A 15,272-nucleotide genomic window follows, 5' to 3' on the forward strand; every position below is an offset into this window, starting at 1 on the left:
GGGGGGATACAGGCACAGCCAGTGGATTCCTCTTGAGATCAGAGTCAGCCCTAGGCCTGTTCAGAACCCCCTGCTGGGTGGCACTCCAAGGTGAGGACTGGGGGACAACCTGCAGCAGCAACAAGGCAGCCCCCCCAAGCTGGACCGTGGTTAGAGAAGACTTGGAGCCTGGGTGTCCAGGAGGTGGGTGCCTCCGGAGGCTTGCCCATCCAGATACAACAGGATTGTGGGTCCCACCCACAGCCTCAGCAGAGGGCTGGCTGGTGGGTCCAGCTCCCTTGGGTCCCTTGAGGCCCAGCTGATGGCAGGGCCATGGGGTGGGGGACATCATTGAGACAAGCTCCAGGTCTCTGGGGCCAGAGCTCAGGCTAAGGGACTCAGGTCAGCCTCATTGAGGGCCAGGGTGTAAATCAACCTACTGAGATCCCAACAACTGAATTAGGGAATTAGCCTGACTGGGGCAGGGGTGCTGGGCTGGCACAAGGCAGTTGTATTCAGGAGCCATGGTCCTGCCCAGCCCCTCCCTTCTCCAGGTATGGCAGCACCCATGGCTTTGGATACCGCTTTCCTGCGGGTCTAGATTGGGATGAACAAAGAGCTCCCAGGCCTGGGAGGAGCCAGCTGCCTGACTCAGGACTCAGCTGGGGTGTGCCCAGCTCTCAGCTCTGTCGTCCCCCCGCTGCTACAGCCCCTCCCAGCCCCGGAGCCACACATCTAGCTGCCTTCTCCCTCTTGCTGGGCCCAGCCTATCATTCATTCATTTGGCACAAGTATTGTCCCATGCCGTGTACTTTGAGGTGTTTTGGGGGTGCTCCAAGAAAGTCACTCCAAGAGCTGCCCCTCTAGTAAGGGAGGCCTCAAGAAATGTAGCATTTCAGGCAGGAGGGTGTCCTGGTGTGGGGTGTTTAGGGGAGGCTTCTTACAAGGTAGGACTTTTGAGCTGGCATGGTAGACTTGATGGCTAGTAGGGGACCCAGGCAGCACCTCCTAGGAGGATCCAGGAGCTGCCTGAACAAAGCAGGGAGGAGGCAGGGCATGGAGCGGAGCCTTGCAGAGCCAGATGCGGGGCTCCAGAAGATGTCTGGGTTTGATATGGCCCGAGGCCCACAGAAAGTTTCCAGCAGCATTTTACCAGCAGTGGTTCTTGGGAGCTCCTGTACAGGTGTCTCCGTGCAACCTGGTAACCTGGCTGCTGTCTGCAGGTCTAGGTGAGCAGAGTATGGGTGTGGAGACTGAGAAGACGCCCACTCCACCCACTGTGCCCACCTTCCAGAGGCTGCAAGTCATTTATTCATTAAGCCATTTACTATGGGGATGGATGGGCGGTGCTGGCTGCCATCTAGCGCCAGGGCGGGGGCGGGCCCATGGGTGCCCGGGGCATTCTGGCCGGGTCCAGGTGCCGGGGTCGGGGCTCACTTGCTGCGACAGTCCGAGGCGCTGAGCGACAGGAAGACGTCAGCCTTGCACTGGAAAGTGGCGCGGCGATCGGGGAGCGGCTCGCAGCTCTGCAGGTTGGGGGTGACCTCCTCGACGCACACGGCCTGGGGACGAGATGGGATGGATAAGGGGGCGCCCGCACCCTCCAGCGCTCTGCACCCAGCAGCGCCCATTACTCACGAGATTCCGCAGGTTGGGGTGCATCTCCCTGAAAGTGCCGGCTTCTCCCAGGGATCGCGTGCCCCCGCGGGGCTCAGAGCGCCGTGCGTACGGCGACCTGTGGAAGCCGGACAGCAGCCCCGCGGCGCGGCCCACGGAGTAGTATCCCGGCCCCGCCGTCGGCTTGTACCACGCGAGGCCGGGGGACGCCAGCAGTAAGCACAGCGCCAGAGCGGCGGCCACCAGCATCGCGGGCCCGGCCATGGGGGACTCGGTGGAGGCGGGTTGAGGAACAGCAGCACCCGCGCCTTATATCTGCGGCGGGGCGGGGCACGAGGGCGGGCGCCGGGATGCACGGGCCTCCGGATCCTGGAGGGGGAAGCCCGAGCGGGGTTCAGAGCCTCTTGGGCACAGGGGCACGCTAGAGAAAGATGCTCCAGGGCTTGAGGGGGATGCGACGCCCCCTTCCTCCCCACCCATGCCCACCTCCCCTTTTCTGGCCCACTCAACTCTTGCTGGGAGGCAGCCCTCGGGCCTTTCCCACAGACCTTAGTCCCGACTCGGAGGGAGGAGGGGCGGCGGTGTTGCAGAGCCCTCAACGAGTCCGATGGCGCCCCAGCTCCGAGTCACCCCCCCGGGGACTGTACCCCGTTTCCCGGAGACAAGGAGCAGTTGTCTCCCTGTATCCCGGGGACAAGGAGCAGTTCCCACCCTACAGGGAGTTGACCAGAGGACCCGGCTTCTGAGGAGGCACTGAAATCTAAGAGGGCCGGGGGTGGGGAGGGCAGAGGTAGGTTTCACACCTATGAGAGAAGATTTACACCACTGATCTCGTCCTCAAACAGAGCTGGCAGGATGGCTCACAGGACAGATGAGGAGGGGAGGCCAGGGGAAAGCTGTTGCAGAGGTGGGTGTTGTGACCCTGTGCCACTGTGGCAGAGGAAGAGCTGAGATGATTATGGGAGGAATTGGCAGAGCCCTTGAGCTTCCTGGGAGGGAGCCAATGGCTGGGCTCTGGGTGTGTGCTGGGCCTGGCAGGCAGCTCTGTGTCCTGCTTGAGGGGACCACGCAGGCCCTGGGAGGACCAGGCTGGAACCCAGTAAGGAATGGAGAGGAGCCCACCTGGCAGCGAAGTGGGAGTGGCCTGCCTGGAGAACTGTATGACCTGTGGCAAGCTCTAGACTTCTGGGGTGAGGGCACCTGTCCCGGTGTGCCAGGGCTAAAAGCCTGGAGGCTCGGTTCACAACCTGGCACCCTAGGCATGTGGGTACTTCCTGTCACAAGAGAGAATTCCCCAGGGAAGGCACAACTCCAGGGAGGGAAGGTGAGCAGGGGCAGGCCAGATGGAGGCCAGGCCACCCTGTGGGATCCTCTGCAGCTGCCACTGCCCACCTCCCAGTGAGGACTGGTCTTCCTACTGGTCTGTGAAGTCAGTGACCACGGATCCAGACACACTGTAGATAGGCATTTTGAATTCAGAGTTACTTCTTAGAGCCCAAGAGCTAAATGGGATCACCCAGGAGGCTGAGTCCAACAGCCCCAGACGGAGGGCACACAGCAGGTGACATGAGGCCTACTCAGCTGCCCCTCCTCCTGCTCACACTTTCCAAACACCCTGGCCACGTGCCTTCCCAGAACAGACACCAGGACAAGGGCCCTGGCAGCTGGGTTCCTGGGCAAGGAGCATATGACCTCCAGATTCCGTGAGGGTTCCTTCTCTCTGGGCACAATGGTCCAGACCATGTACCGCCCTGCCTTCTCCCCTGGGGACTGATGCTCAGAAACCAGCTACCCACTGGGCAGAAGGCGTTACAGGGACACAGGGCAGTGACCCCTGGTGCAGGGGGAGGTCATCGAGAATAGACTGGAAGGAGCCCATGCTCACAGGACATGCAGCCTACAGTGGTTGCCATCCAGAAGCTGCTCAAAATCCTAGGGCTGGGTTCCTTGCCCCCACCCTAGAGGGGGGCTGAGGTGGAGCAGAGGTCCCCGAAGGATGTCCCAATGGCTGACTTCCCTAGATGGGGAGACCCTCAGACACCTGGGGACACATGTCCTGATGTCAAGGACATTGGCCCTGACAAGGAGCTGGAAGAAAGGGACTGAGGCCACGGATCACAGCTGCCTTAGCTGCCAAAGCCCTCTTAGCACAGCCAGCACCTACTTGGGGACAGCTTTCCAGAGGGAGGAAGCATGGCAGTGCCTGCCAGCTGTGTCCAGCCAGGGTCCCAGCGACCACCCTGAAGAGGGGGCCCCGGCCTCTCTACCCCACCAGGCTCTTCCAGCCCAAGCCCACTCCTCCCACCCTGGCTCCTCTGGCTGATCCCTGGCTCGTTCTTCAGGGGTGTGACTCAGGGCCTCTCAGCATCACACTGGGATGTTTATTCATGAGTTTTCATACTGGCGCACACCGAGGCTGCCTCAGCACCAAGAAAACAAGCAACTGCAGCCTCCGGCCAGGCTTAGGTGGTTTAATGAGTTTTATTTATTTGATAAAATGTCAATGTTGTGATGGGAGAAAACAAACGCAGCTCCAGTCCTCATTTCAACCCTGTCAGAGGCCAGAGGAGACTGTCCCCATGGAGGAGACAGCCACCCAGAGCCATTGCGGGGGTGAGGCCATCTCAGGGTGAGGGCAGGGGCATCGGGCAGTGCGGACGGCCTCACTCCTTGAACTTCCACTCCTGGCGGCACATGGGGCAGTGCTGCTGCACCTGCTGCGCGTTCAGCCACTTGAGGATGCAGTGCATGTGGAAGCAGTGTGAGCACTGGCCCCACACCAGCGGGCAGTCGTCACCCGGCACCTTGCCTGCGGGAGGGACGAGAGGACCTGTGAGTCGCCCAGAGCACAGGACAAGTCCGATGGGGGAAGCATGCCCAGGGTGGCCTCAGGGCTCAGAGAGGACAGGAATCTGGAAGAAAACCACAGACTCGGCCAAGCAGCCGCCTCTACATGAATCTCTGCAAAGACCACCCGGGCTGCTCCCGCCTCCATGCAGAAGCTCAGCAGCAGGAAGAGCTCTGGCCGGGCCTGAACCCCCACCCACTGGCCTCCCAGGGCCTGGGCCCATCTGTAGACACACCGCAGCTCTGCCATTTGGCACCCGTGATGCCAAGAAGGTTACATCAGTGTGTCAGGGCGCCTGCACAGGTGACCCGCCTCTGAGTGGCAAGCCATTCCTCTTCAAGGTGAGGTGAGCCAGGGCCTTAGAAACTAGATGTCGCCATCCCCAGGCAGTAGGGACCCAGTTCAGTACCAGGGAGCAGGTCGGGGACACAGGGGCTTATGGCCCAGCCCATCGGCCGCTGGGAGTGAAGTGGCACTGCCTCCCGTTTCCTCCCCATTTCTATCCTACTTGCGGCCCAGAGAACCTGGTGCTGGCCCTCCAGCCCACCTGCACGTGCTACCACTGTGAAGAGGGCCTGGCATCAAGAGAAACAAGTCTGATTTTTAAGAATCTAGAAAACCCCATCACGCAGCTGGTGCTGGCAGAGCACAATGTCCTCCCCCAGCAGGTAGGTCCCCATGAGCAGCGGGAGCTGCAGCTTGCTGCCGCCACCCTCTAGGGGGGCCATTCCCCCAAAGCATTGCCATGGGGCCCCTCATGCCTATCAACCGTAAGCCAAATCCAGAAGTCACTAGGGCACACAGTGCACCAGCCAGATAAGCTGGGGTAAACAGGAGACATCTTGTCCACGAAGTAGTTCCTAAGTGCTGGCCTGGTCACCTGTGGTCCTGGTCTTCTCTCTTGACACCAGACACAGGGACAGGTGACTGTACAATGTGTTAAAAGACAACACCACGGCGAAGCCACAGTGCTCTCAAGACCTAATGGAGCACCTGCTCTGAGCTGCACAGGGAGCTGGAAAACTGACCCAAGCATTTGTCCAAACCTCACAGTGCTCCAGTCTCTATCACCCCACCGACATCCCAGGGAGAGACAGGAGGCCACGTGACTCACAAGGGCAGCCGCCACTGCCTGAAGGGAGCATGCCGACCAGGAGGCTGGTGTGGGTGCCAGGTCTTAAATATCCCTCAAGGGCTGCTGAAAACCTGCACCTCCTTCCCAGTTCGGGAGCAGCCCTTGCCCCACAGTGGTACATTCACCCTATGGAGTCAGACAGATGGGCACTGCCATCTTACTCTCTTGTTTGGGGCAGTGTTTCTCAACTTTTTTTTTTTTTAACTTTTTATTTTGTATTGGGGTATAGCCGATTAACAACACTGTGATAATTTCAGGTGAACAGTGACAGGACTCAGTTATACATATACATGGATCCTTTCTCCCCACCAAACCCCCAATCTTTTAAAAGTAATCCTCTCTAAAACAAAATATCACTCCTTTTCTGAATCTTTTATGACAAAACAACCAAAAAACAATTTACTTGGCAAATACAAAACTATCTAGCTCACTCTGCTTCCCACGGCAGGGTCGGGGGGGCGAGGTGGACGGCCCTGTGCCAGGAGCCCACAGGGTGTGACACCTGATTTCTCTTGGTTCCCACCCCCACCCCACCCCCACCCAGGGTCTTTCCCACCTCAGCAGAACGACACTTGGAATCACCCCTAACACATTAGAGCCCTTGCAAACAGAGGATGCAAGAGGATGCGCAGGGGACAACTAGCCTGCTGGCAGGGGTACCCTAGCCATCACGTCCATTAGTGGGGAATCTGACACCACCTTCCATGCTGACAGTGACTCATGCTAAGCATCGGGGGGGATCCTCTCCATAAGACTTTCACTCACAAAGCCCTGAGACAAGCAGCAAGTTTATCACAGTCTGAGTCACTCTGGATTTTTCGTAGGAATTCCATCTCAGCAGGGAAGTCCAACATCACTTGATCTGTATAGAAGGGGCCCTGGGCTGACCAAACACTTTGATCATTACCGCTGGCTCACAACTAGCAAGTCCAAAGTTCAGCCTCAACCCCCCTCTTCCCAGCACCCGGCACACCTCAGGCAGCCCCACACACTGGGTTCCACAAGCTGCATGCAACCCCTGGTGCCATCTTTGACACTTGGCTCACTCACCCACACTGGGTCAAGGGCATGACCACATAAATGCTACCCTAGGACTTTTCTTTTCAGAAGCCACATCTGCTGCTGAGAAAGTTGCAAGTACCTACCCATAACCTGTGTTGTACCTTTGAGAAAGGGTGGTTTTAGGATTTCCCTGGTGGTATAGTGGATAGGAATCCACCTGCCAATGCAGGAGATACGGGTTCAACCCCTGGGCCTGGAAGATTTCAAATGCTGTGGAGCAACTAAACCCGAGCAATGCAACTACTGAAGCCTGTGCACCTCGAGCCTGTGCTCCGCAACAAGAGAAGCCACGGCAACCAGGGTAGTGCTGCCTCAACTAGAAAAAGCCTGCATGTAGTAACAAGACCCAACTGAACCAAAAAAAAAAGGGCGGTTTTAAACGGATTAAACCAAGCCAGACCTTGTGCTTCTATTCTCTCTCCCTTTACATAAAACCTCATCAAGTAGAACCAATCACTGATTTCCTAAGATTATATCCCATCCTGATTAAATCAGGATGGATTAGCCCATGGGTGATGAGATTTCCTCTTCCAGATGTAAAGATTTAAGACTAGGATAAAATTATATTTGCACTAAAATCAATTATTTGAATTTCACTGCAAGAAGCAAAGATCTAGTACTATTTTGATGTTCACAGCCCCACAGGACAGGCCTGGTCCCCAAATCTCACTTCTCTCTTGGGAACACCTTCGTCCCCTAGGCAAAGCCTTAAGACCCTTCCTACTGCTTCTGGTTCACTTGTGTCTGACTAAAAACTAAATTCACTGGTGCGAAAATCTCCTTTTGACCCAAATACTTTCACTTCACAGAACACACTGGGGACAAAGGAACAATGCAAAAGACACCGCAAAGATGAAATCTGATAAAACCTGAGGTCAGGCATTTTGCAAGACAACATGTTCTGAAAGAAATCAGATGTCTACGGGGAATTCCCTGGTGGTCCAGTGGTTAAGAATCTGCCCTCCAATGCAGGGGATGTGGGTTTGATCCCTGGTCTAGGAACTAAAATCCCACATGATACAAGACAACTGAGCCCATGCAACACAACTGGAGAGAAGCCTGCTCAATGCAATGAAGGTCCCTAAGCAGCCAAAAATAAATAAAGAAAAATAAAAACAAATAATTTGATGTCTAAAACGCGATAGAGAAGTTGAAGCAAAACTATTCTAGATTAAGTAGTGAAGGGAAAAAGTGATCACACCTTGGGTCTTGGCTCACACCACCCAACAATAAAAAGACATTTGAGGACAACTAAAGAAACCTGAACAAGGACTAGGAATGACCGGCAACAGTAAGGCAGTATATTGTCTAAAGTGACAACAGTGCTGGTAAAAGTCAGCACTAACGTAGGACATCACATTTAGCATTTGCTGCGGCTTCCCTGGTGGCTCAGTGATAAGGAACCCGCCTGACAATGCAGCAGATATTTAGCATTTACCTTAAAACAGCTGGGCAAAAACAGCCAGATATGAAAACGTGTTACTCATCATTTATGTGCTGGATTGAGGGGGAAACCTTGAAACGTCACAATTTTTTGTTGACTTGAAATTTTCAAATACAATGTCTTAACACATTTTTGTGTTCCACGGGTCTCATAGTGACTTTTATCAGGATCGGAAACTGTGCTCTTTTCCTTACAAAACTTTTGACGGGATCTTTGTACAAATATGGGCCCAAATAGCCTGGCTTTTCTCTGTCAACTTTTCTTGGGAAGAGGAAACCAAACCCCAGAAACGCTGTGCGAGTACTTCTGGGGACACGCCAAGGCCAGATGATAGGCACAGCTCGAGAGACAGCGGGCAGGGGACACTCACAGTCCGGGCAGCAGCCATTGAAGGCCATCCGGCAGATGCCGCAGTTCTCGTCGTTGGCTACCCAGAGCCAAGTGGCCACGCCGTTCCAGCATTTGATCTTCACCTTCATGGCGCGAGGAGCCTGCGAGGAGGGAAGAGACCACCCGGCTGTGCTTGAGTCTGCAGAGCTACGACTCCTGGAAGCCAAAGAAGGGGTGTCGCCCGAGGGTCGAGCGTAGACAACAGTGGCCGCCGAAAGGCAGTAAGAGCTGTCTGCAAGGGGACTGGGGCGGGGGCCGGGTCCTCGGGAAGACCGGGAGGACCGGTGCTGGTCCTTGGCCAACACCGCACTTCTGCCTCGGCGTCCGCAGAAGGGCTCGTCGGCTTTCTTTAACAACCGCAGAAACGCGCCGTGCGCTACTTCCGAAAAGGCTGACGGGGCTGAGAGATGGAGACCCAAGCCCGCTCCCTACGAGGCCACCCCGGAAACAACCCTGGCGCGGGCCGCACGGGCCGCACTCACTCCCGCCGCTGGACTAGGGTGCGGGTTCCTGGTGCGGTGGGGGAGGGGCAAGGGAGAGGCGCCACGCTCGGCCACGCCCCCAACGGCCGCGCCCCCGCCGATCTAATCGCGCGCCGCACCACCCGCCTTCAGTTGGCAGCGCCGGCCCCGCGCGGGAAGGTATATAAACGCCTGTGGCCGCGGCTCGGCACTTCTCAGAGGCGCCCGCCGAGCTCCTTGGTTCAGCGCGCACGCGCGACCTCGCCCCCTGAGACGCCGAAGGCCCGCAGCCAATCCGCGGTCGCTCTGAGGACGCGGCACCGGAAAACCCGCGAGCGGCGCTGGAAGTGACGCGCCGACGTGCTGACGCGCGGGCTCGAGCCGAGGCCGATTCCGCGCCCGCCATGGCCGACAAAATGGATATGTCTTTGGACGACATCATTAAGCTGAACCGGAGCCAGCGAGGCGGCCGCGGCGGGGGCAGGGGCCGCGGCCGGGCCGGCTCCCAGGGTGGCCGCGGCGGCGGAGCCCAGGCCGCCGCGCGAGTGAACCGAGGCGGCGGACCCATTCGGAATCGGCCGGCCATCGCCCGCGGCGCGGCGGGCGGCGGCGGCAGGAACCGGCCGGCGCCCTACAGCAGGGTGAGTGTGGAGACCGGGTGGCGGGCCGCGGCGAGGGAGCGAACCGGCAGGGCGGCGCACGGGCGACCGGCGGGCCGTCCGGGCGGCCGACCGTCTGACCGACTGGGCCGGGGGGCGCGGGCGCCTGCCGGTTCGGCGGGCGGGAAGGTCGCTCGCCTGCCGGGCACCAAGGCGGAGACCCTGGCGGCCTTTGTCTTAACAGGGCGCCCGGCCTCACGGCGCTGGGGGCTGAGGGGCCGTTGGCGCGGCCGCCCCGGTGGCGGGAAGTTGGTTGAAGGGAACCGAGAAGTTGCGGGACGTGTGGTCGTGGCGGCCGGGTACGGCCTGAGGCGGGCGAGAAGCGGGGGCTGCGGGTCTCTCTCAGCGCCTGCCTCCCCGCCGAGATGGGGGGAGGCTCTTGCTGTGGCCGTGAGGGCGAGGGCGAGCCCTGGAGTGAGACTCACAGACCTTTTTCTGTTCTTGTGTTTTCTTTTCCCTCAGCCGAAACAACTTCCTGACAAATGGCAGCATGACCTTTTCGATAGCGGTTTTGGGGGTGGTGCCGGCGTGGAGACCGGTGGGAAACTGCTGGTGTCAAATCTGGATTTTGGAGTGTCCGACGCTGATATTCAGGTAAGGGACTGGAGTTTCTTGGTGGGCGGGTCACTCCGCACGGAATCGGTTGTGGCGTTTGGGACTTGGCCCTGAATCCCCCACACGCACACCTTGGGACGACAAGCTCTCCCAGGCACCGAAGGGCCAGCCACTGTTCCCTGTGATGGGCTCCAGGAATGCAGAGCAGAGGTTGAGCTAGAGTTGAAAGCCTGACCAATGTGTCAGTTTGTGCTGGAAGACAAGGCCCCAGCTTAGTCTGGGGCACTGCTGTTCTTCCTTGCTAAAACGTGTTTTGTAGATGAAGGCACTCTGCCCAAGCTCTTCTGACAGAAGCTTGGTTGACTGCTCCGATTCTGTTCCTGGAAGAGCTAGGCTACTTGTTTTCTTTACGTTTTGCTTGTTTTAATGGTTTGTTGGGAGGAGAAAGCACTTCCCTTGTAGAACTGACATAGCACAGAGCAGGATGGTACCAGCGCCGCTCTGGCTCCATTTGCCTTAAGCCCTATGTCTTACTTGGAATTTCATCCCCTGTCTTCTCACTTATCCTCACCCCCTGGGTTTTGTTAGTGACATGGTTCTCAAACATCTTTGGTTGAAGCCTCTTTTTTTTTTTTGCCTCTCTTTTTCCTCCCCTTTTTCTTTTTTTCCTTTTCTTTCTTTCTTTTTTTTTTTTTTTTTTGGTTGAACCCTAAAGGCCTTTAAATTTGCTGCCTAAAATGGTTAAGTAATGACATCTTGGGGGTCAGTCCAGGAGATGGCTGGGCAGGGTACTGGGCCTTCCTGGGTTCAATTTCCCAGAGCCCAGCCATTTACTTTGCCTTGGGAGGACAGAGCAAGGCCAGTGAGCACTCACAGTGTCTCAACACTTTTTTTAAGGTGGTTTCTGGCATCCACTGGAAACCGCTTTTGGTGAACTCCACTTCCCGCTGTGTGCCTGCGGCCGGAGTAGCCCCACACTCTGGGTTCCCTCTCCAACTCCCAGCCTGCCTGAGGTCAGGGCAGTTTCCATGGCAGCGCTTGACTTCAGGCTTTGCGGCAGGCTTGAGTAGGAGGAGAGGGAAAGGTGAGCCAGAATCTGCCCTGGGGGAGGGGCTGGGTCAGGGCTCCCAGTCAGAGGGCCCTTGGAGCTGGTCCACAAGTGGATAGAGCCCCTTGCTCTGTGATCTTGGCCTTGGCGGCTGCTTCTTGGCACAGTCCTTGGGTGTGTTGTAAATATTCCTTTGTTGAAGAAGATAGCAACTAAATCTTTGCCCTTCATTGGTGGGCTTTGTGATCCTTCACCTGCATCGTGGTATAGATGTCAGGTTCCCAAGTGGGCAGGAGCCCTCGGGCCCAGCTGCTCCGGGAAATTGCTGTCCCACCTGTCCCATCCCATACCCCAGGTCCCACCGCCACTTCCCTGCCCCACCACATGTATGTCTTCCTCCCAGGGAAATACCCCAAAGCAGTTTACACTTCCATGGAGTGTCCCTGGGCCACCAGAAGAAAAATTGCTTTGCTAACAACTGCTCTTTCTGACTCTCAGGAGCTCTTTGCTGAATTTGGAACTCTGAAGAAGGCGGCTGTGCACTACGACCGATCTGGCCGCAGTTTAGGAACAGCTGACGTGCACTTTGAGCGGAAGGCAGATGCACTAAAAGCTATGAAACAGTACAACGGCGTTCCTTTGGATGGTGCGTTTGGGATTGGACCCAGAAAGGCTGCAGCGCTGTAGCTAGTTTGTGGAGCCAGAGGCTGGCCCCATCCCTGCAAGAGTAGGGTCCCCTCTGCTTGAGGACACCTTGTGTTCGCCCCTTTGTCTCTCTTCCACACTGCCACCTCTCATGCTGCCCCCCACATCTGGACCAACCTCTTGTGAATCCCCATCCAGCAAGCTACGTCCCTCCCCTCCTTCAGCTCCTTCCGGAAGATTCACTTCTGTGAAGCCTTCTCAGAACCACCATAGTACAACTCTTGAGTGCGGGGCTGTAGTCGTAAAGACAAAGGTACCTTTCTGCTCCTGGGCACCCTGGACGCCCGACAGACACCCACCTGCACTGGATGAGAAGGAGCGAGGAGGCGCTGGTGGGGCTGTTCTCCCACCAGCATTTCCAGGCTGTCCTCTCGTCGGGAGCATCAAGATGCAGTGTCCCTTTCCAGTGCTTGCATGGAGGCCAGGGTGCTACCCCTAGCAGGCTTCAGAGTCCTCTAACAGGACCTGGCCCTCTTGTGTTCTCTGCCATAGGCCGCCCCATGAACATTCAGCTCGTCACCTCACAGATTGACACGCAGCGGAGACCTGCACAGAGGTGAGTTCTGGGGCCTCTCAAGTCAGGGCTGGCCTGTGGGGGTGTCTCCTCACGCTGCAGGTCTTCCCAGGCATGTGAGCAAAGTTTCCTTTTCTTGCTAGTGTAAACAGAGGTGGGATGACTAGAAACCGTGGTTCAGGAGGTTTCGGTGGCGGCGGTGGCACCCGGAGAGGCACCCGTGGAGGCAGCCGGGGCAGAGGCAGAGGCACCGGCAGGAGTTCAAAGCAGCAGCTTTCCGCAGAAGAATTAGATGCCCAGCTGGATGCTTATAATGCAAGAGTAAGTCACAGAGGAGGGCGGGGTGAGGGTCAGTCCCAAACCAGCTGGAGGAGGGCCTCATTTTGAGTGAGCACCTCTCTTCCTCTGTTTCAGATGGACACCAGTTAAAAACAGACCAGCAAATCCGTGCATGGACCAGGACCCAGAAGTCTCGTCCGTGCTCCCTGGCGGGAGGGGGTGACAGACTGGGGCTGTGTGGCCAATGATGGATTTGTTTCTTTTATGTTTTAAAATAGGATTTAAGATTCATGTAAAGGTTTCTTTTCCTTTTTTTTTTTTTTTTTTTAATTCTGAAACAGACCTGTTTTGTACTGAGTTATTTTTGGGATAACTTTTACTGGTTGTTGTTGTGGAGAAGGTGGCGTTTTCACCTTTGCCATAATAAAATAGAAATGTGTGTAGAACTGGAACTGTTTAATTCATGCCATTCTCAGGGTCCTGACCTGGGCCAGAATGCTGGTGTGATCTGGTAGGCGGGAGGGACATGGGATCTGAGGAGGAAATGAGGCAGGCTTGCCAGGCACATGGCACCTGGCCTGTGGGTTGGAGTTCTGCAGGAGGATGCTGGCTGCCACGCTGTTCCCACAGATCCAAACCCCTTTTTCTCACCCCCTCATCCCCCCTAGGTGGGAGGATGTGGAGCAGTGGTCCTCCACACGCAGCCACCTGTTCGTTGCCTGTACTGCAAGGTGAGGGGTGGGGCAAGGTGGGGTGCCCTGTGCTTCTGGCCGATTTCAGGTGACTACTGGGTTGAGCTGTTCCTTTCTTTCTCGGGCTCTGGTTCTCAGAAATCTGGGTTTAGTAGTTCTGACTTTACAACGTAATCCCTGCGTGTTTTTCATCTTTTGTGTTATGAAGGAAAGATCACTGTATTCGGTGTTTTCTTAATTATGTACTTGGAGATGTAGCTAGTGGGAGCTGTGGTAGAATCTCATTTGACCCACAGGGAACTGGGGGGACAGGCAGACACTGGTGCCCATCTGGACCCCCTCCTGGGACAGACTAGAGCAGGATGGTCATGTTACTTGCCCAAATGCTAGTGTGACCTGCCACGCAGTTCCTATGGTTCAGGAGGAGCCAAGATCCCTGGGGTGTAGGGTATGGACATCTCTTTGGGCCTCCCCTCCTAGGACATGCCTTTGAGCCACTCAGTTATGCCTACAACCCAGCTAGAGGGAAACTGGGAAATTCTTAAAGAGATGGCCCACCTTACCTGTCTCCTGAGAAACTATGCAGGCCAAGAAGCAACAGAACCAGACATGGAAAAACAGACTGGTTCAAAATTGGGAAAGGAGTACCATCAAGGCTGTATGCTGCCACCCTGCTTATTTAACTTACCTACAGGGTACATCATGCAAAATGCCAGGTTGGATAAATCAAACTGGAATCAAGATTGCTGGGAGAAATATCAACAACCTCAGATATGCAGATAATGCCACTCTAATGTCAAAGCGAAGAGGAACTGAAGTCTCGAGGGTGAAAGAGTGAAAAAAGTTAAAACTCGACGTTCAGAAAACGAAGGTCATGGCATCTGGTTCTATCACTTAATGGTAAACAGAAGGGGAAAAAGTGAAAATAGTAACATTTTATTTTCTTGGGCTCCATAATCACTGCAGATGATGACTGCAGCTCTGATGTTAAAAGACTTTGGAAGAAAAGCTATGATAAACCTGGACAGCTTATTGAAAAGCAGAGAGAGACATCACTTTGATGAATTGGACCATAAAGAAAGCTGAGCCCCAAAGAATTGATGTTTTCAAATTGTGCTGGAGACTTGAGAGTCCCTTGGACAGCAAGATCAAAGCAGTCAATCCTAACAGAAATCAACCCTGAGTATTCACTGGAAGGACTGATGGTGAAGCTGAAGCTCCAGTACCTTGGCCACCTGATGCAAAGAGCCGACTCATTGGAAAAGACCCTGATGCTGGAAAGACAGAAGGCAGGAGGAGAAGGGGATGGTGACAGACTTTTGAGAATAGGGACTATGGGGAGGGGTAAGTATGGGCCAGGAGAGTCACCCCAGCCTTAACAGCAACCAGTGCCTTGGCTCTTCCGGAAGCAGCTGCCATGGCCCGCAGCTCAGATGGCTTCCATGTTTGGGATGAGGCTGGAGTGAGTCACAAGGAAGGAGTGTGATTAAGGGGTGGCCCTGTAACAGTCAGTCACTGCAGAGCCAGCAGCTGCCATTTGAATCATCTGAGCCATGCCAGGCACCGATGGAAAGATGGTTGAGGTGACTCATCCCTACCTCTAGCCCAGTCTTAATGGGAAGGGATCAGTCAGGGCTCAGCTTTAGCTGCAGTTTGGTGAGGGGTGGCTGGTAGAGGTCAGACCATCTGCACAGAGCCAGGTAGCCTGTCTGATGAGGTAGCCTTGAGCTAGGCAGGCACATGCCAGGCAAGGAGACTGCTTTCTGGATGTTGGGTCTGATGTTTGGAGGGAGCGATGACTGGGAATGGGGGGCTTGTGGGGCATGGTAAGGGGTGGCCAAGATGCCACATGGGTGGAGGGTGTCACTAGTGAAGAGAAAGTTA

General features: G+C 55.9%; 3 protein-coding genes across 4 annotated transcripts; 1 reads left to right on the forward strand and 2 right to left on the reverse strand.

Moving 5' to 3' along the window:
* Positions 1,305-1,972, reverse strand: NPB (neuropeptide B). The gene is made up of 2 exons (XM_018065453.1): positions 1,618-1,972; positions 1,305-1,541 (listed from the first exon to the last, which is right to left on the reverse strand). Exons 1-2 carry the CDS (start codon positions 1,858-1,860, stop codon positions 1,413-1,415), a joined length of 372 nt encoding a protein of 123 aa, XP_017920942.1. The 5' UTR covers positions 1,861-1,972; the 3' UTR covers positions 1,305-1,412.
* ANAPC11 (anaphase promoting complex subunit 11) lies at positions 4,053-9,184 on the reverse strand. Of its 2 annotated transcripts, none has more exons than XM_018065455.1 (3): positions 8,958-9,184; positions 8,456-8,576; positions 4,053-4,405 (listed from the first exon to the last, which is right to left on the reverse strand). In XM_018065455.1, the coding sequence occupies exons 2-3, from the start codon at positions 8,562-8,564 to the stop codon at positions 4,260-4,262; spliced, it is 255 nt and encodes an 84-aa protein (XP_017920944.1). In that variant the 5' UTR covers positions 8,565-8,576; positions 8,958-9,184; the 3' UTR covers positions 4,053-4,259. The 2 variants fall into 2 exon arrangements, with proteins under 2 accessions (XP_017920944.1, XP_017920945.1); XM_018065456.1 differs by having other exon boundaries at positions 8,456-8,631; positions 8,958-9,171.
* On the forward strand, positions 9,265-13,142 carry ALYREF (Aly/REF export factor). The gene is made up of 6 exons (XM_018065454.1): positions 9,265-9,577; positions 10,058-10,189; positions 11,697-11,844; positions 12,396-12,459; positions 12,561-12,738; positions 12,832-13,142. Exons 1-6 carry the CDS (start codon positions 9,341-9,343, stop codon positions 12,844-12,846), a joined length of 774 nt encoding a protein of 257 aa, XP_017920943.1. The 5' UTR covers positions 9,265-9,340; the 3' UTR covers positions 12,847-13,142.

Source organism: Capra hircus, chromosome 19 (assembly GCF_001704415.2).
Source record: "Capra hircus breed San Clemente chromosome 19, ASM170441v1, whole genome shotgun sequence".
NCBI classification, from domain to species: Eukaryota; Metazoa; Chordata; class Mammalia; order Artiodactyla; family Bovidae; genus Capra; species Capra hircus.

What these genes read in the sequence shown, in the direction of transcription:
- ANAPC11 (XM_018065455.1), bottom strand. Translation starts at nt 8,564, where the DNA reads ATGAAGGTGAAGATCAAATGCTGGAACGGCGTGGCCACTTGGCTCTGG. An exon ending in CAATGGCTGCTGCCCGGACT is followed by an intron (nt 4,406 to 8,455) that starts GTGAGTGTCCCC and finishes TCCCTCCCGCAG; the next exon opens with GCAAGGTGCCGGGTGACGAC.
- NPB (XM_018065453.1), bottom strand. Translation starts at nt 1,860, where the DNA reads ATGGCCGGGCCCGCGATGCTGGTGGCCGCCGCTCTGGCGCTGTGCTTA. An exon ending in ACCCCAACCTGCGGAATCTC is followed by an intron (nt 1,542 to 1,617) that starts GTGAGTAATGGG and finishes TCTCGTCCCCAG; the next exon opens with GCCGTGTGCGTCGAGGAGGT.
- ALYREF (XM_018065454.1), top strand. Translation starts at nt 9,341, where the DNA reads ATGGCCGACAAAATGGATATGTCTTTGGACGACATCATTAAGCTGAAC. An exon ending in TGTCCGACGCTGATATTCAG is followed by an intron (nt 10,190 to 11,696) that starts GTAAGGGACTGG and finishes TCTGACTCTCAG; the next exon opens with GAGCTCTTTGCTGAATTTGG. An exon ending in CAACGGCGTTCCTTTGGATG is followed by an intron (nt 11,845 to 12,395) that starts GTGCGTTTGGGA and finishes TCTCTGCCATAG; the next exon opens with GCCGCCCCATGAACATTCAG.